General features: G+C 36.1%; 1 protein-coding gene across 3 annotated transcripts in view; it reads right to left on the bottom strand.

Annotated features, from left to right (window-relative positions):
* CDH13 (cadherin 13) overlaps window positions 1–20,885 on the bottom strand; it is a 523,969-nt gene that overhangs the window by 174,239 nt on the left and 328,845 nt on the right. For all 3 annotated transcript variants that reach the window (XM_062618325.1, XM_062618323.1, XM_062618324.1), the window contains exon 7: window positions 2,758–2,936. In XM_062618325.1, the coding sequence (XP_062474309.1) occupies window positions 2,758–2,936 (179 nt within the window). The remainder of the gene's footprint in view (window positions 1–2,757; window positions 2,937–20,885) is intronic.

Genomic DNA, 20,885 nt, shown 5'->3' with positions numbered 1-20,885 from the left:
TAGAAAATAAATAGAGTTAACAAAACCAGAAAAATCACAGGCAATTCACCCTATTTGAAGTTTAAGTAAAATCTAGGAGAAGCTGCTTCTCATGAATAACCAAATTCACCAGGACTCATTTTTTCAGTCTGTTCAGCTGTGTAATTCCCCAGCAGAAATGCACTTTTCCCTCTTCCTCCTCCTCAGATAAATAACCTGAGTGTGCCTTCATGATCTATACCCAGTTATTAGCAAATAGAGCTATCAAATCCCAGTCATCAAAAAGGATCAGCTGAGTTGTTTAACATCTATTCTCTTTTCCAAGCAATGGACTACATGCAAATTTCATTGTTCCCTATGTGTGTCTACTACAATACATTGTCTACTGAGATGCTACGAGAGAAGGGTAAGAACTGAGGTAAGTAAAAGCATTGCTGCCTCCTGTTCACAAATACTATTACACTCAGTCTTTTTCCAGCCACCATTCTATGCCTCTGTTTACCTTTTCTGGTCTCTAATATTATGTACCTACTAGCAATGCTCTTAGGGGAAAGATCATTTCTTTGTCCCATGTTTCTACAATGCACTTCTTAGAAGATTGTGATAAATAGCCAAAGCACTTTAGATCTACAAAGGTTCACCACAGAACATATAATAACAATAATATCAGCTGATGCTCCCACAAAAGAGTGGCAAATAGTAATCTCTCCTGCCTACCACTTTTCCAGCATCACCTTCAAGCCTGGTGATATGCAAATACTTTATTCCCTAAGCAGTAGCTAAACAGAGGTTTCCTCCTCCAAGTGTTACTCCTGTCTTTATCCACTGGAGACAGACAATTCTGTTACAAACATTCAATTTCATGAGCTACATGGAAATACATAAGGGTTATTTGTGCCATATCAAGATCATGCTGGTACCCAGAATTGTTCAGGTTAAGACCGCTAGGCGGCTTGTTCCTAAAAGCTGCTATTAAGCTTTAAAGTAGAAGATAAATATCTTTGACCATGGATGCCTAACTCCACAGATCTAAAAAGGAGGCACGACTACCAATTTCTACACAAAACATATGTACACAGAAAGGGGGAAAAGAGGCTGAACCCACAAAGATGACTGAGAGCACAAGACAAAGAATCTTGTAAAGAAATAGAAAACATCTTCCCAAGCCTCTTACCCAACAAGAAAATATTAGATTGGACTTAAACTGCAGATAATGCTCATTTTTAGTGTTATTTTTTTACACAGCCCTACATTTTGGCTCATAAAACATAAAACATTTGCAAGAACAACAAAAATTACTTTGCAGATTCAACAAGACTGCAGCTTGCCATGAAGGTATCGAATCAGCTATTACTAAAAATCATGAGGAATTCACATCTTGTTTTCAGGATATACTAGCCAGATGTACTACCTGTTCGATTGAGGCCAGGCTTCTTGTATGGAGACAGCATCATTATTTCATGAATTACCAGTGACCTTTGAAAGATACTAGGAAAAGCAGGCATGTTCATTCCCTTCCATTGATTTTCTAATTTTGAGTAAATTGGTTTAACCTGGGGAATGGTTATCTATTAGGAATAAAAAATACCCAAAATTGACTTCAGAAAACAGTATAAAGCTTTTGAACTGAAACAATGAATTTAGAAGGGAGACTTCAGGCAAAAAGGTAATGATTATATAAATCTTAACTTGGGCCTGAATCTGTAGACAGCCACACAAGTATGAAAGAATTCGAATCTCTTTAAACTTAAGAGACAGATCTACAGGCCTAGACCTTTGTTTTACTACACTATGTACCTGGAATATGTGTCTGGTTTACCCATTAAATTTCTGCTGTTGCAAAAGCCTGCAGAAAAAAAACTCATCTAAAATGGAAAATGATATGGGCATCATTTTCATCTGGTTAAAATCACACATAATGTGCTAAATATTGAGAACATCGGACAGTTGTGAATCTAATCAACTTAGAAGACAAGTTCAGTAAATTAGTATACACCTCAAACAGCCTGCAAGAAAAGAACCTGGTCATCTCCAGCAAACTAAGAACACACAGGGCTCCATAATGGAAGGGAATGGTGATTCATAGGGTAACTCTGTAGGGTCATCACTGTATTAGTGCCTAGACTTCAAATACTCTGATGAGTAGACCTTTGTCTAAACAGATTTGCATTACTTTGTTGTCCTCTGAACATGGAGTGATCATACCTAAGTCTTCTTTGCTATCAATTTATACTATATAATAAACATAAATTATGGCACTATGATTATTCACCTTAAAAACACACGCAGACTACCTGTTCCTTTACTATTTTGTATACTTTTTTGTGTTTTCTTTTCTTTCTTTCTTTATTTATTTATTGCCTATGGGGTACCGAGTTAGTCAAGCCATTAAACCCATTTGATGAAATTCTAGAAAAGGATTTTAGCCACCAAACTCTAACAACCTCATAGCAAGCTATATGCACAATCAGGTTTGGGGATTTTTTTCCTCCTTCCAAGCACTCAGTTTGTAACTCTAAGTTGAATTCCACTTATTTGTGAGATCTTCGCTCTTGTTATCCAACACTATGTCTCACCCAGGAATTATGAGCTCCTGAACTCATAAATCTTGATCTAAGCATACAACTCCTTACAAAATTTTTTACAAAACTCTTAAGATTCCTCAAAGTTGAGCCTTTGAACCCCCACCCCCACAACGCTCTATACTTCTTTTCACATGACAGATTACAGGCGCAAACATTAAAATATCACACTGACTATAAGAAAATGTTCACCTACCTCACGATCCAACAGTGCAGATGATACCACTGTAACAATATCTCCCTTTTCTGGGTCAATAAAGAACATATTTGGAGATGGTTTGTCAGGTGTCTGTTTGAGGATGTCATACCGGATAAGAGCATTGTCTGTGTTAGCATCATCACCATCAACTGCTGTTATACGCATCACAGTCGTTCCTAAGGGAAAGATGGACAGATAACAGATTGGAGTTAGCCAGAAATTGTAAAATTATGCTGCCTTCACATGTGAGAACCAGATGGATGCAATACATCATTATCTTATCCAGACAACAAAGTAGTTTCACCTGATAGTTGGTACTTGTATCTGTGTTACTCTGCTTCTAGTGAGCTAACAAAAGACCAGTGTTTCTTGTTTGCAGCTGACATATGACTCTAACATAAGTTCCCTGTATTTGTTTGCTTTATAGTCATGCTTATTAATCACATTTCACTAAATTAATTATAGATTCTTTTTTTTTCTCTTTAAATTCTACAGGTTGAAAGTCTTCAGGATACATATGATCAAGATGACTGCTGAGAGAAATGTCTCTATTTTCACTTTGAAGTCTTGCACAGCTGCAGAATTGGTTGGACATTATAATTTCTGTCAGTAAGAAATTTTCTAATGATTAAAGCCTACATTATTCTAATTTCAATTGTGGAAACTTATGGGCTTATTATGTCAGCCTCAATACAAAAAAAAACCGAAACACCTCTATTGCTAGGCTAACCTTCAAGTGATGAAAGGTTTTTTTAACATGAAAGTCCTGTAGCACACACTTCTGCTATAGAGTGCAGTAAGGTATTTGATAACGAATGCAGATTCCTAAATTATTTACGGGGAAAACCCCACTCTTCTATATGACAGTTAATGCAGATGCTGGCAATTCTCTATTTAGCTAGTGGAACATATAGTTCTGCAAGTAGTAGAACAAAGGATCAAGTCTTTTCCTCTCTCTTAGGCAGGCATGCTAGAGGTTCACATAACCTACACGAATCTGTCACATCACACTTTTATTTGCTTTCTACAGTACATTGAGAAGCAAAATAAGTAGACACCTGGGTTGACCTGTGAGATAATCATACCTAGACCATTACAATTTCTTAATCAGTTCATTTGTATGTTTAAATGAAAGCATTATAAAACAAGCAAATAAACAAAATAAACAAACAAACCCCCTAACAACAATAAAAAAAGAAAAATGAAACCAAAAACCCTAAAAGTAATATGTCATCAGAAGAAAATGAAAATATTTCTTGTAATACTGAGCTAAAGAAAGAGTAAAATCCTACCTACTAAGAAAAAAGTCATGATCAAATCAACAAGCCAGTTTCAATGGTGAATCAAAATAGAGTAACAAATTAATACAAAAGGTATTAGAAAACTTTATACAAATAAGGAATCTAGGAAAGTGTCCATTCTTTAGCCTAAAAATCCCAACTGAAACAATTCATCAAATCCCATGAACTTGCATCGCAAATATACAATTTACATTTAAATAACTTTGTACTGAAACCATGTTATCTAATGTGTGAACCACAATGTCAAAATTAGTTGTAATTCTTTGTTGGAGATTAATTCTTCTGTGGTGGTTAACGCACTCTTTTCCCCCATAGACCTTCAGTGGGCAAGTCTTATTGTAAAATGCCATGATGAAAAGCATTTCAAATACAAGATTTGCATTCCTTAACAGGTCTGTAAGATCATATCTTCTGTTCTCAGTATCCACAGAGCCTTTTGTGGCAAAATAATTGCAAGTGATTAAAACCTTTGCTACAGACAAGGCCTGGGACATTACACTGGAAGTGGCTGCAGAACAGAAATATGTGTCATTCATGTCCAATGATAAACAGTGAATTTATATATTCTTTTTGAAGATCTTGAAGTACACATCACTAAAATATCAAATAAAAATGAAATATTGTAGTAAAAGTAAAAACAAACCTAGCTTCATTTACAGGCTGTTATAACAAGTGTCTGGTTCACTGTTCAACAAGCATAGCTAGCTTGTTTAGATACATTTCTTCTTTTTTTCCTTTTGTTGTATTTCCCAAAGTCTTGCCTCTTGCTGTAGTGACCTTGAATATAAGCTCTCAAAGGTTTTGTTTCATTGCTACTTCAGGCAGTGTTACACCCTTGAGAGAAATAACAGAGATCTGACAGCATGTTGGTTTTATTCACCAATGATTAAAGGTCAGACAACTCAAAAAGAAGCTTACCACTGCATACCATGCCATGTTTTCCAATACTACAAGATGATCCTAACCCTGGTATTTTCACCTACTTTTTTTGAGACTTCTTCAAAAGAAAAAAAAGGGGGTTTCTATTTTTAAGAATGAAAATTCACTCTTTTTTTCACAAGTACAACACACTGTAGTATTTTTTACATATTTAATACATTTGGAGAAGATTATTTGTGTTCATATTAGGAAATGTGTTTCACAAAGATCTAATCAAGTACAGTGAAATAAACAAGAATGAAGGCAAATCTTCAAGGGATCTTAAATACTGCCCAAGTATAAGTGAGAATGAATGGGTTTTGGTATGCAACTCTTTCTTGACAAATGCAACTGAATAAGATGGTATACTTGAGTACATTGGACTATATTTTAAATGAATATACGGTTACTACCATTATTAATCCACTAGAGGATCTGATGTTAGCAGAGATTTAGAAACAGATTAAAATATATACTGAAGTAGAAATACTATGTATACAGTTGTCCTTTGACAGTTCTACTGAAATACTTATGATAAGACTGGAAAGTACATGTAGATTTTAAGATGTAAACCCCCAAATCTCTATTCTGTCATAAAACTGGCTTAATACAATGGCTGAATCTGATTATGATTTGCCAGCTGCAGTTCTTTAACCTTTCAACTCACTGGACATTATCTTGTTCTGCAAAATCATTCCCTTGGTGAATACTGATAAGAAATTCCAACAACTCAGAAGAGCAGAATTTTACATTCATTTTGCACAGAAATGCTAGCTCCATGAGGAAAGCTGTAGAGAATTAGATCCATTTTTCTCTAACGTTAGGTCTGTCAGAAGTTTTGAGATACTAGTTTCTAACTACCATCAAAGTGACATTTACGATTAAGTAAAAGTTGTTATAGTCTCACAAGTTGATATAACAGGTGTAAAAATGCAGCTAAAATTTGGGGTTGTCTTTAGATGTCATTATGCCCTTGTACAATCTAAGGTTGTACCTGTTCACAAACATCAATACAGAAAACTACACCACGTTAAACATGTCCACATCAGTACAGTAACCAGAGGAACTGCTGAATAATGTGGCTGAAAGGAAGCCCTTGCACTGATTTGAAAGCTGATGCTAGGCTTCTGCAGCCATGGTGAGAATGCCTTATTCTCAGAAACATACCTTTTATGCTCTTGTGCTTCATAAGCAGGTTGGCAAACTAAACACTAACAGGAGTTCAAGGCTGCCCATTCATTTCAAAGCACAGTGGTACCTACTTTATATTCTATGACATTAAGACAAAGCAAACAAAAATCCTCACACATACAAAAAGCTAGAATGGGCTCATATTTGTGCCTGATGCCTCAAAAATCACAACAGCTTTAAATCAGAAGCAGAAATATATTCCAGGGACTTTTTGGGGAAGTCCAATGGCTATGTATTTCTGGGGAAGAACTTTCCATCTCAGTTGAAGATAGGAAGTACATGGGAAGTTCTTGCCTGGAAATATAGCTATTGTACTTCCCTCTTCACAAGTAAGAGAATACACATGACCATACGCTTGGGATTGGGCCACCACAAAAGAGAATGCTTAGAAACATCCCTTTCCTAAAAATATAATGAGACAGGTTTTTTTATTTTAAGAATCTTTACACCATACATCCGGTCCAAAAGAGTTTAATTCAAGATGCACACTTCCTCAGCATTTCTCTTTCATCATAAAGTTTTATTCTTCATAAAAGATTCATTTCCCCAGACCTATAAACTGACTACTTCTAATTCAGTGTCATTTTATAAATACTTCCATTCCTGGCATCAATCAAATGCAGCTGGCTTTCAAACCACAAAACAACAGCTTGCTACATTATCATGTTAAACAATATATATTAACTTATCAAGCTGAGGAAGAAATGCCTGCAAAATCAGCAACTTTATGGTTCTGCTGATGATGTGCAGATAGTCATTGAGGCAGCCTCTCTCAGTAAAGGTATAGTTATGCTTTTCTGTGTTTCAGCATTCATGGTTTATTTGTCATACATTCTGAGCAGTTTCACTACTACCATAATCACCCAAAACCTCTCTTGTACCTCCCACAGTTCCTCACTGATCAGCTGTATAACCCACCAGCCACGTCATTGCTCCAGAAACTGCAGGTATCAATCTGTTGATCACTCATTTGGCTTGTATGTTGGCTTGAAATAAAGGCAAAAAGCTCCCCTTAGGCATTTAGATGTAAAACACACTGCTTGCACAGTTTTGTGGTGATTGGAGCAGATGGTTTCTTGGGAAAAAACTCTTTGGTTTTGGTGTCTTTTTTTTTCTGTCAAGATGCCAAGAGAACATCAAGAACAATTCAGCTGATGGATGAGATTACTACTAACCCCCATCCTTTTTATTTATTTAGTCTATTCATCTGCTGGGTTTACAAAAAGGACTGGAATGTAGTGGAACTGAGACCTATTTCTAGCTTGCTGAAATGTGAACATGTGTCTTAAGCCTACAGCCTTAAAAGACTGTATTTGAATACTAACAATAAAATAATTAAGGACTGAACCATTTCAACTTTGAGAGCTACAATGCTAAAAAACTTTACTCTGGAATTTTCTCCTATTATTTTGATACTTTTTCTGAGTCTGTGCTGCATGTTTGGTATGTTAAACTTTTCCTAGATGTGCAACAGAAAGGAAGGGGTGTAGTTTCCTAATTAATATGACTGGATTGCTGAGTTGTTTTTCCACCTTCTTTGGAAGTTCAGACGTAGTTCTCCATACACTGAAAATAATCAGTTGAACAATGGTATACTTTCAAATAGAAAAGCTGTTTTAACCCAAGAAGGAGAACAAAGAATGAAAAATGGGATGAAAAGGGAAAAAATCAAGAGAATGACTTACATCTCTAGAACATATTGCATTTATCACCACAGACAAAATTACACCAAATTCCAGAAAATGGAGCAAAGGAGGACACCCTCCTGACTACTACATAACTAATTACATGTCTGATGGTCATTTTGCACTTTAAAGACAACAAGCCCCAGGGAAGCAAAGCAAACATAACAAGAAAGGTCTATTATGGTTCCAATCCAGTGCATTTGAATTGCAACTACAGTTATTATGTGTGTTATTAAAAATTTGAAGACTTTGCTCAATAGAGAAGCCATTTAGTATGAATCAATGTATTCAGGCTTTTAGCATATCTCATATTTGTATAGGGCAATAATTTTATGCCCTGCAGGACTTTTTCACATTGTCTATGCAGATGTGTGGCAAGGTCAGGACATGTGATTACTTTTCAAACTAGAGCATAGATGGCATTGCTGATCATTACAGCGGTCATGCCAACAAACTGCAGTCAGCAGGAGTAAGGAGATGCACTGGTGAACTATTTGTAGAATGAACAATAAACTTCTGTTGATATGCAAAAGATACTTCACTAATGTTAAATAGCTATGAAGAACTGTTAAGAATTGCTACTACCTATAGAGACTTCATGCAGTCAGAAAGCATATAAATTAAGAACATTCCTAGATAAACATTATGAAAAATATTAAAGATACACAGGCAGGTCAACCTTCAGCAATTCTAGCACCTAACTTTTTTCCTCATGAGTAACACAGCTGTTTTGGTAGAATAAATTATTCACTGCTCTGATGGGTTCTCTGATGAACCTAGTTTATCCTTTTTTTTAATGTGAACCTGAAGCCCCAGATAACAGGAACAAGGACAAGGAATAGTGACTACTCTGCTGTTGTTAGAAGCTACTCACCGAATTATACCTACTTCGACTCCATCTTCTCCTAAACAATTTCCCCAGTTCTACTCTACATCACTGTCGAGCCTTCAGGAAACAAGCCTTCCTGGCTCAGACATGGAAAAGTCATCACGCTTGTGCACTTACAGCTTCTTCGGGTGGACTGCAAATTGCAAATTTAGTGAAAAAGGACTTACAAAACAGAGCTGCAGATGAAAAATACAATACCCCTTCTCCAGATGTGCGCAGGCTGCAGATTTAAACAAACCACGAAAGGGTTTTTTTCCTTAACGAGGATTCTTAGTTTTAGATCAGTAATAAAAATGTTGCATTCTCATGTCTGCTTCTCTTTTGACCAGTTAAGTCTATTAAGAAGAGGCATGAGTTACGTCTTGGATCATGACCATAAGCTATAAAAAGTCCCACTGTTCTAATATTCTAACTGCCAATTCATAACATAATCTTACATGTCAGACAACATAATTCATAAAGCAATATAACACATTCTCTCAAAGTAAATGGTTTAATGTAAATGATGATATGCATTGAACATCTCACAGCAGGCAAATATGACAGAACAGTGATTTATGAATGAAAGAATAGCTGTTCAACATACAGAGAGTAAGATTCAGCCCTAGGCACAGTCAGAAAATTCAGAGGACCCACATTCTCTCTGGAGTTTGGCTAGCACTAGAAGTTAGTCGGAAAAACCATAGGAAATACGAAACTAGATGAGATATTGAAACATTATTAAATTCACACCCCTAAAAACAATGCAGGATCATGCTTGGAAAGATACTGAAGAATGCTGGCTTCTTGCAGGAAAATCTCCAACAGAAAAATTTCCACAATCCCTATGTAATTTACAACCATGAGAAGTGCGTTTGGCAAACGCTTGCTGGGAATTTCCTCAGATCCTAAGAGGAGATGCCCAAAATAGCCAGGCAAACTCTAGTCTATCATTGCACCAGTGGAGATGGAGGATGCTACCAGAGGTAAAATGCCTGAAAGTCGACAACTCCCACCTTCGGTGACTTGTGCATTTAGTCTACCCTTTGATCTGGCCTGTTTGACAGCTGAAACATTTTGTCAGAGATGTTTCCAATTCATGTCATCCACCATGCTGTTTTCCCAGTTCCCATGTAAAATTTGAATTACCTGCAATCATTCAAGTTTTATTTCAGATGCATGCAAGCTGTTTAAATGTAGATACAAACCTTATAGTCAATAACAGCTAAGCAGAGAGCTTACTAAAAATACATATTCTGCAGTTATCTCTGTTATATACTACAAATATTTTCTTTTAGCTTTTCTCTACATTTTCTTTAATAGTTTTCCATTCTTCTCTTCTTCCTTATTTACTTAGGTTGTATAGTTCTGGCCAGAGCAATTCAAATTGCTAATAGACAGCAATTATTAAAGTTATACAAATACATAAAGCCTGATGCAAATTTCGTATTCAGAAATACCCATTAGAAATTACCTTTTGAATGTCGTAAAAATCTTCTCCTAAACTTCAAGACAGAAAGTAAAACAGAAAAAATTAATAATTCCCCCCCCCCAAAAAAAAAAAAAAGTTTAATATCCAGTTTCTCCTTGCCTGCAAGCAGGGAGGATTTTTTAATCAAGACTATGAAGAAAAGAAAATAAATGTGCCAGAGACTTCACTTAGGTAAGTTATAAAGGATTGTCAATTATTTGTACTCTGAACATCTGGGAGAGAACTGGCCATCTTTCACATCAAAGCCACTTTCAACCTGTCTCCATCCAGCCCTGTCAAGAAGAGTTAGGATTCTGAATGTTTACAGAACGCCAACAAGAACAAGTAGAGACTCTTTTCTTAGTCCTCATTAAACAAAACATAGTTAATCACTGGGAATCCATCTCACATTTGTCTATCCGTTTAGCCAGGAATTCCTCTGAATTTGAAAACTAAGCAGCAGTCTCCTGGAAAGGAGACCTGGGGACACCGGTAGTAAGGAAACAGCAGTGTGCTTTAACAGGTCCACCAACACGAACTTATGGAGACCCTGACTGTGTGGGGCGTACTTCAGCTGAGAAAACTAACAAGATAATATCTTGGAGTGATTTTTGTTTGCTCATTTGTTTTAAATAGAGAAATTCCATGCCATCAGCAGTTTCAGCATAGGGATGTCTGTCAGCCTTATTTTCTTCTTAAAGCTAGGATTGTCTATAACGGAGGCTGAAAATAGTTAAATTCATGGAACTGAAATACATTGATGCCAAATGTGGATTTTTAATCAGTAGTAAAGCAAAATCTAATAACAAAACCCCCAAAACCCCAATGCAGCGTACTGAAAGTAAGTGCCTCATTTTTTCAAAACGCTGTAAAAATACAGTCTGTACGGAATGAGTAATAAGAAACTCAGGCTACCTACTCTGTGTGCATACTCTGCATTAGGACTTGTTCAAGAGCAACACTGAGAGCTTTTTCTATGAAAGTAATGTTTCAACATATTTCAACAGTATTTTGACCAGAAGCAAACATTATAGATTGAAGACCTCATTCTTTAAACTGCCTTCTTTTGTGAAGGAATTGACTGGCTTCTTAAAAATATAAGACATGCAGCAATTATATTCCCCTGTTGTAGTGGGCTTTAATAAGAGACACGCCATTACTTTACAGAAATCACTTTAAACTATTCTGTTATGTCCAAGTAAGGTACACTGGCATCCTTCCTGATTAAAAGGCAATAATGTTCCATTTTAATAAGATCTGTTAGTGTAAGATCAATCTTCAATGATTGGAAATGTCTTGTGAGACAGTGGGCCAGAATTTCTGTTGATCTAAATCAGCCCAGCATTACTAAAGCAAAGATTTATATTAAGTGAGACTACGACAGGAATGACCTTGAAAGTCTTTATTAGGTATAGACAGCATTACATTGCCTTTATTTCCTTTCTACCTCTCCAATTTCTCACTTAAGAATATGTGGAAGGAAAAGCAAAAGCATGATCTGCACCTTTTTTGTGCCTCTTCTATATTAGACATTTTTCACTCCTGTTACCAGCAACTTATTCAAGTATCACTTTTTTCACAAGGATATCAGATAACGACAATATGCCAACATGCACTTCAACAGTAAGTGCACCTTAGAAGTCCTCATCTTTATTCTTTGCCTCTTTAGCTAATATGAACTGTGCATTAATCTCATGTTACAAAGTGGGGATATAATTGAAACACCTATCCTTGTTATCCATGATTCTGTCACTGTGATTCTTATCATCTACATCAATCCAAAATTAATTCATATAAGCCAGGGGTGCTTCAATATTATAAAAGTAGTGCTAATGAAAGAAGAATCAGACCTCATAATAAGGAGATGAATGTTTTTATATAGTTTCTAGCTTCATCTGTAGGAACCAGAGCGCACACTTAATCTAATGTATAATTTCATCTTTGTATTGATTTCATAGTCAAGTCCTAGCCATTTGATCTATTAAACATCTGAAAGTTTTTATCTGAGAGATAAATGTTTCTGCCTTAACACAGGATCTTTTTAGGTGAGTTTTGTTTTCCTTTCCCCCTCCTGCAGATGAGCTACTGGATAAATTATTTTGTTGGGTCTCCCAGCATCTGCTCTGTTCAAGTTATTAAAATTCATCCTGCCCAGAATATAAATCATGATGAACTTCTTCACTGCTAAACAAAAAAAATGACTTAGGCAACTTCTCCCTGTTCTTTATCCAGAGAATTGCATTAAGTCCATTGCACTTTTCTGGATAAATCATACCAAAGATGCAGTAATTCCTGTTAAAACTACAAACAGAAGTGGAGTATTTGACTGTTAGCTCTCAAACTTAGTATTGAACAAATCCTTACAGAAGATCACAAGGTGTGTCTTGGAAAGTTATCTTTTCCCTTAAAAAAGGATTAATTATTTCCCTATACAACAGCTTCCTACAGTAAAGGAGTCCACAGCGAAGAAGGATAAACACACTCAGTTATTTTGGAAGCCTACACTTGGAATTGGTCAGCCTTTAAATCATGTCCATAGTAGCAAGGCATTCCCCAATAGCTTTCAAGAATAAAAGATGGAATGTTCTTAAGCCATTTCCCTTTCCTGAAAACAAAATATCTGCATATAGGAACCTTTGCAACCCTACCCAAAATCCTCTTTTTGGTTAAATTATATTTTAAAGCCACTGATAGCTGAGTTTAATAAATGATTCAGATGCAAAAAGAGTACGCTTTATGATTTTAAAGCAGGTCTTTGAAAATGCCTTACAAATCACAGGTCTCAAAAACTATATCCATATATGTCATAAGAACACAGTTTGGAGTGTGTGGTATATGTTTTCAGTGGGGGCCTTGATATTCTTTCCTGAATTAAGTTATTGATTATGCTACGAGGTTCAGCAACTTTGACTCAGGCAGCGTGCTCACTTTCATTCAGTTATAAGCCCTTTAGGCTCAGATATCTAGTTTTTAAGGTTTCTTAATAGTCATTGGAGAGGGACTGGCAATTTTAGATGCAGCTCATCCTATTCTAAGCCAAAAATTTAAGAAAGGTAAGATGAAGCATCTTTAGTATTATTAATTCTGGAGGAAATCTAACTCAGAAAAAGACATCAAACTCCCAGGTACTTAAAATAGGTGATACCAATCATATTAATTCTGTCTACCTCTACAGGTGTGGAAAACAGGGTTAAAATAAACTTATTATTCTGTACTTTTGTTCTAGTATCACAAACACTTCAAAAGACTTCATGATTACATAGAGCTGAAGGGAAAATATGCTTGCAGGAAGTGCAATTGAGCCCTGTCCAGCACTGCGCTGGATAGCTTTAAAGTCTGGACTAACACCTGACCCTTGAAAAGTCTGCAAGGATTAACCACAGGCCATGATATCACTGTTCTTACTTCATTAGAATTGGTGCATCATGGTAGGAAAGAACCTTAAGCAACAAATCAAGTTATTTTAACTTTGTGTTTAATAGATTTAGTATTGAAAGAGCTACATTATGTCCCTGCAGAAAAAATATTGGTATGGAAAAGGCTCTGTAAGTCATAAAACATCTAAATATTGACCGTGGAACTCCTTAATGCAAAATTAATAATTAAGCATGGAACAGCTCAAAATATATCACTGTCAGCAACTGGATACTTAGAGATCATAAAGATTTACAGAGCTATGTGCAAATATAGTCTCATTATGTCACAGGCTTTTTCAAGTATATTTATCCTTATGCACATATTCCTTCTGAGGCCCAAAGAAAACAAGCATCAGTCTGTGCCATATTGTGTCAAGAAGGAAGACTCAGAAATGGATTTTAAATGGCGACACAGTTCTACCTTTCCACTAAGCACTTTTACACAGCCCTCAACTTGAACACACACTTCAAATGGGTCATATGGCTTGCATTAAGCTGATTTCAAGTATTAAAACCTCCCAATTCACAGAGCCCCTTTTCCTTAATATCCCTCCATCATGCCTTGGCTAGTGGATTTGTTCCTTCATTCTCTAACCTGGCTGGCAAGGGTCTAAACAAAGTTCAGGAGCTATAAACCATATCTACAGAGTGCTGATAAGCTCTCTTTCTGCCTTAACTTTCATTGCTCACTGGTTTTGAAGATGAGCTTCTCATGTTACAGGGAACTTCCTATGAACTTGGCAACATTGGCTTTGGTGTGGAGATGGCTCAAGAAAAAAATTTTCAGCCCCCAAAAAATCTAAGTTAGGACAATTTTTCCAAGCAAGGACATCAAGCACATACTGGTAGTTCAGCCCTATTGTATTCAACGACATATAAATCAGGCATATAAGGAATAACAACTGAAATTTTCATTTGCTTTTTGCTTTTCAAATTCAGGACTTCAATGAAATAGTGTTTCTTGGTGAGAAGGTAGGTCTCACCTGTATAAAGGGTGCACTGAAGGGAGTCGTAACGGATGAATATCTATTCCACCCATCTTTCCCCATTAGAAGTATATGGAAAAGCAAGTAGGACTTGGGAGCAGACTGTCTTGGGTTGCCTATCAACTTCTGCCCTCACAGTTTCCAGTGTTGAAAGTGTCAATAGCAGTACACCACCAAGTTTAAAAGCAATCTGTGCACACAGTTTATCAAACACATGAATAAAGCTTTTCCCCTGCCTCAGCTGTTATAAATTTGAGTAGATCCCTGATGCAAGGTGTATGAGAGAATGACAATTTCAAACTATAGCGACCTTCAGGATACAATCTCTGAAAGTTCGACCAAATTTCCTCCATACAAAACTTTAGTTAGAGAAGTCAAATAAAAAATATTTTATTTCTGTGATTTATTCATTTGTTTTCCCACTAGCTTATATGAAATCCTACTTGTCAGGGATGTGAGGTGTAAATCTCTCTGCTAGTCAACAAAGTCAAGGTCAGTTCTGATTCATAGTTTTTGTCTCCAAGATGTCTGCTAACATCTTTCCCTGATGCTACCCTGCACTTCAAAATTGGGTGAGATCATCAGTTTATTATTATACATGTTATTTATACAAACTCAATGGAAGAGGACCACAGAATCCCCACTACAGCTATATTGTAAATTCCTTGACTTCTGGCAAGACCTGTAACTTCCACCAACTTCAAAAACTTAGCAACTGCTAAAGGAACGAACAAACCAAACCCAAACCCAAAACTTATCAACTTTGATATCTTTAAATTATAACTATTTTGTGTCTGTTTATCTACAGAAAAATAGCTATGACAGCATCTGAGCCACAATGATTTGTATCTATGGATTACATGTCAAATTTGAAAAATTGTAGCTTAAATCATACATTCATGACAGATCTTGAAAGTCAAAGAGGAGATAAGTATTCCAGTGAAATGTACCAATGTCAAATGAAGTTACTCTGTATTTCTATTACATTACCAGAAACATGCATTAGATGATAGCTGCAAACTCTTTTGTTCAGGGAATTCACTTAGCTTTTTATTCAAATATACTACTTTAAAGAGAGAACAGTTTGTAATTTTGTTCACTTGTATGCCATTTATAAAATAACCCACTGATACTAATCCCAGCAAGATTCTGTTAAGCATATCGTACTTACTATGCCTATAAAAAACAGATCTGGTAATGATCTTCTTTGCTGTGACTTTATCTGTTGACACAGTGCAACTAAGAATTAAAACAAATAGATAATTTACTAAAGCAAATAAAAGGTGGCATATTTTGCACATTTCACAGTTGCACTGTAATGACACAGAATACCTATAAAATTAAAAAAATAAAGAAAAGTCATGTGTACTCATACAAGCACTGACTTTTAAAATCCACAACTGTTGACAAGTTGGTTATGCTGTCAAAAGCACATAAATGCAGGTGCTAATACCCTAGCTTTCTGCAAAGAAATTAAGATCTAAAGATATCAGGCATGTGATTTCTTAATTATGTTTTCTGAATTACTCAGGCTTTTCCTGGTTAATAAAATTCCATCTATATCAAAATATATATGAATACTTATTCCAAATAAATAGAATATAGTTGATAACACATATTGAGACTTTGTAGAAAAGCAATATTCACACCTGGGCTCTTACCAGAAAAAATGGAAAGTGCTGCCATTCTCTGCTTAGACTTCATGTAAAAATCATTTTTTTTTCTTTTGCAAGATTAGTATGTAGTAGAACCTGCAGAAAAGCACCACTGAAGATTTTATTCCAATTTAGCACTCTTGGCAGTAGTTAATAATTTTCAGCTGTACCCCATTTGCAAAAAGACCTAGTGTCCTGGGTTCAGCAGCAGCAGGTATTTTCCTCCTCCTTAGTAGCTGGTGCAGTGCTGTGTTTCTGACTTTCAGCCTGGGAACAGTGTTGATAACACCGACATGTTTAGTTGCTGCTCAGTAATGTTTACTCTGACCAAGGATTTTCTGAGCCTCATGCTCTGTCAGGGGGAAGGGGAAGCTGAGAGGAAGCAGAGACAGGACACCTGACTCAAACTAGCCAAAGGGGTATTCCATACTACAGCACGTCATGCCCAGTATATGAACTGGGGGGAGTTAACTGAAAGGGCTAGATCACTGCTCAGGTCGGGCTGGGTATTGGTTGGCGAGTGGTGAGTGGTTGCATTCCCTCCCCTTGTTATTTCCCTTATCATTATTATTATTGGTGGTAGCAGTAGTGTTTGTCACTGGGCTGTTCTTATCTCAGCCTCTGTGAGTTACATTATTTTGATTCTCCTCCCCATCCCTCTGGGAGCCACGGGAGGAAGAAGAGGGGGGGAGTGCGCAAGCTGCTGCGTGGTTCTGAGTTACACGCGGGGCTTAAGCCACAACACACAGTTATGGTAATTTCAGAGGAGTTTTATCATTTCCATGTATAGAATAAATTGATAAATGTGCTGTTGGCATATCAGTTATGGAATCTACTATGCATACTAGCAGAGCTCCACATATAGACAATTCCTGATGCTTCAAAACAACCGCATTCCTCTGTACAGGAAAGAAAAGTTGTATGCTGACTAATTCGATGTAATTGAATGTACTCTTACAGTTTGTTTCGAAAATCTTATTTTTAAACTTAAGCTTTGTTTACCAGTATACCAAGGGCTGGGCACCAGATAAAAATGCCTCTGAGCTGTGTTATGCAGGACATTGTGAAGGCATTGCTTCATCAGGATTTGAATGGAAATACTATGACGTGGCACAAGTGTACAGTAGTTAGAAAGCCATAAGCAAAAAGTAGTTGATAAAAATTTTCGTTCTCTAGTTGCATGCATGTTTTTAAAGCAGTCAGATCTCTGTACATATCTACAAATTAGATTATAAATTAAGCATGCTACAGATGTTTATAAGACATAATTAAGATCAAGTCAGTGACCTTCAAATAAACATTTATGAAGGATTTATTCAAAACTGCTTAACCATTTATAAGGCATTTATAAGGCATATAGAAACAGAGTACAAATGATGACTTTTGATTTTCCAGTACTTTCTGATAAAGTACTTTCATTTTATCTTCTGTCCTAGTTACTGCATGTGGAAACACTGTGATACTAAACATAGGGTAATTTCTTGCAAGTTTCGACTTTGTGATATTGGAATGACACCATGGATAATCATATAGGAGCAGCAGAGAATCATAAATTATGCTCTAGGACCTGACAGTACATACATTGTTAAATCTGAAATCTATTTAAATGTACTGCTCTGAAGGAAAGAGATATATTTTAATATATGCACAATTGTAATTGCGCATGTATTTTTGGGTTGGGTTTTTTTCTGACATAATTTCATTTTGAATAACACTTTAAAAATCGAATGTAGCTAATTTGATATATTATATACACATATACGTGGTATAACATACACAGTAGATGCATAGGTATAGGAAAAATAAATAGGTAGATTTTAATGGAGTTACTTTTAGTTTGTATCAGTGCAAATGAGTTTCAAACTTGGGTTCTTTTATTGACATTTTAATCTGCTGAATTATCTACATTGATTTGGAGTGACTCCAACAATACCAAAAGAAACTGTCATGAAATAAGCAGCTTAGCATCCTTCCCATATTCTGCTTCCTGTGCAGTTCCAAGATACTCAACAGCTGCCTGACCTCATTAACTCATACAGCCCTACAGAAGAATGTACCTACCTTGAAGCTCATTCTTTCTAGGAAGTGCAATACACTTCCTTTTCTGTTTTTCATATTTCAGGCACTCCTTTGTTTAGTACTCTACCATCAATAACAGAAAACACAACTGTCCAGTGGTGGAAAAAGCAGTTACAGAATTAAATGTAAAACTGAAAGTGTTCTTTTGGTGTACTTTTGATGCACCTCAATAGCGCGCTGGACAGGTTGGAATAACACTATCACCCATGGCATACATTCTGCTGAAGGTCAGTTCCAAATTGCTAGTTTTAAAAAATTTTATTCTTTCTGATGCAGGCTTTGGGAACAAGACTGGGACCTAAAGATAATTTCACATAGCATCAAAGCTTTTCACTATTGACACGCTGACCTATCAATATGGTTTTGCACCAGTGAGCTTAAAGATGAAAGATCACATAGCCCATCAAGTTTCTGACAAATTCAGGTCTTGTGATTTTGTTTCCTGAAGTAAAAATACTATCTTTGCCTGAAGGCAGTGGTCAAGACCTAAAGTCATACCTGATCAGCCAACTATAGTAATTAAAACTGTGCATGTTTTTAAAAGTAATCAGTGGAAATACAGCATTCATATTGTTCATGTTTTGCTGCATGCATCAAAAGAAATCTGCATTAATGAAAAATTATATATGTTGAGAAATACACTACAATTATTTCACAGGAGGTATAAAACATCATTTCTCTTCCTGCTCTGAAAATACTTTGATTACAATCTCTGGAAACTGAAATATGACATTACAATAAGTATATCTATTGTTCAAAAGGTTGTATGTTTTGCAACTTTACCCTACAAAACTAGGGTATATTGATTCTTTACAAGGTTTATTCAATTAGATTATTTGAAAAATATACAAATATGTAAGGCAAAGAGCGATAAATAATTACAAAATGTAAGATATTGACTTTTATGTTCAGAGGAACCTTAGAAAGTAAAATTTCCATTTATTGTTTCAATTCCCAGACATAATAACAGAGAAATAATAATTACAGAATACTAACCAGCACTAGACTTTAAAGAAATTAAAAAAAAAATGAGTTCCCCAATTTGCTTCATGTAGACAAACATACAAATCCTAAACAAAAGGAAATGTAAAGATCCCTCTTGCTCTGTAAGAAAACAGCTCCATTTGCATAATCTCTTACAAGTCTAATTTTCCTTTATGATATTTCAGAATGTTTTCCTGATCAGTGAATTCCCCACAGCAATATAAAAAAGTTCCAAGCTCAGTAATGAAACGCTTTTTTAAACTACAAAACGAGTACTTGCTGTACAAATATCCCTAGCATCCTGCCTTAAGATAAAACTATTTAATTCCTTCCTTTAAACAGAATTCATATAATTAGTAACAGATTTATGCTTTGTAAAAGAGCAAGCGAGAGTTTTCATGATAGAGGGATACTTGTACATAGGACTAACAACCTTAGAACGTGGTTTAAGTTGGCTGAATCTGCTGAAGCAGCTAGTTTGAAATCTCTGCCTCGTGTTCTTCATGGAACAAACAGAAGAACTTTGAGCAGAAATCAAAGAAAAAACAAAAGCAGACAATTAGTTTCATTCTGAGCAGCAGTGGATGTGGAGCATGACCCTAGCAACTACTTCACTAACTTGTGCTGTTAACAAGAACCTTTACCCCTCTGGCTCCAGTGGTAGACTTTTGCACACTGCTGTGATGTTCAGGCTTGGATGATTCATAACAGGGTATGACATTATACCTGCCACTAGAAGGACAGCATGAGATTTGCCCGTTATCTTTCCTCATCCATACTAGATATTATTTACTTGCTGACAATGAAGGGAATAGTGCACAAAAGGGCTATTTGAAGGGCCCTAGAGTTATGGTAGAAGTGAGTGACCTCCTATTGCATCAAGAATCCTTGTGATGGTAACATCACATGAGAAGATGTTGACACAGATATGTGGTTGAGATTCAGTACTCAACAGCTGCAGCACTGTCCTTAAAGAAAGGGCAAAGCAAGCATGGTTAGTGTTAAGCTAGTAGCAAGAAGGGCTCTCAGACTCAAGCTCTCCTATGTTTAGATTCAGAGGGTACTACAGAAATATGCTTAAGACAGATGAAACTAAGTAGAAATATGAGCAGGGAAACTTAAAAAGGCAATCTAGGAAATTACTGTTGATCCTGAAAACCAAAATTATTTATTCTTGCATAATTTTCAGAGGCTGTTTCATCATATGGAAATGAAAGGAATGAAAAGCTGTTGATGGTGATCAATTCAAGGGGTGTGCAGAGTCATACAGCTTTATGAATCACTGCACTTTAATGCACTGCACTACTGGGTAGTGGTCTCTTATTGTACTGCTGGAGAGTTCCATAAAATGAAAAATGTTTATTTTGTTATGCATGACTTATGCAGGGAGTGGAGGCCCAGGTTTTGGAAGGAAATACAAACCTCCTGAAATATACCAGCACAAGACCAACATAAAACAAAACTGTCATTGTCTTTCTTGCCCTTTGGTACAATGAAGGGGCATTGCATTAGCAAGTTTCAACTTTCTTCAAGTATTAATTAACCATAGAATTTTAAGGTCTTAAATTTAA

This window comes from Pezoporus occidentalis, unplaced genomic scaffold (genome assembly GCF_034315485.1).
Source record: "Pezoporus occidentalis ecotype Australia unplaced genomic scaffold, CSIRO_AGI_Poc_V1 ctg20, whole genome shotgun sequence".
Lineage (NCBI taxonomy): Eukaryota > Metazoa > Chordata > Aves > Psittaciformes > Psittacidae > Pezoporus > Pezoporus occidentalis.
Note: the sequence above shows the minus strand (reverse complement) of the source record. Positions and strands in the feature narration are given on the sequence as shown.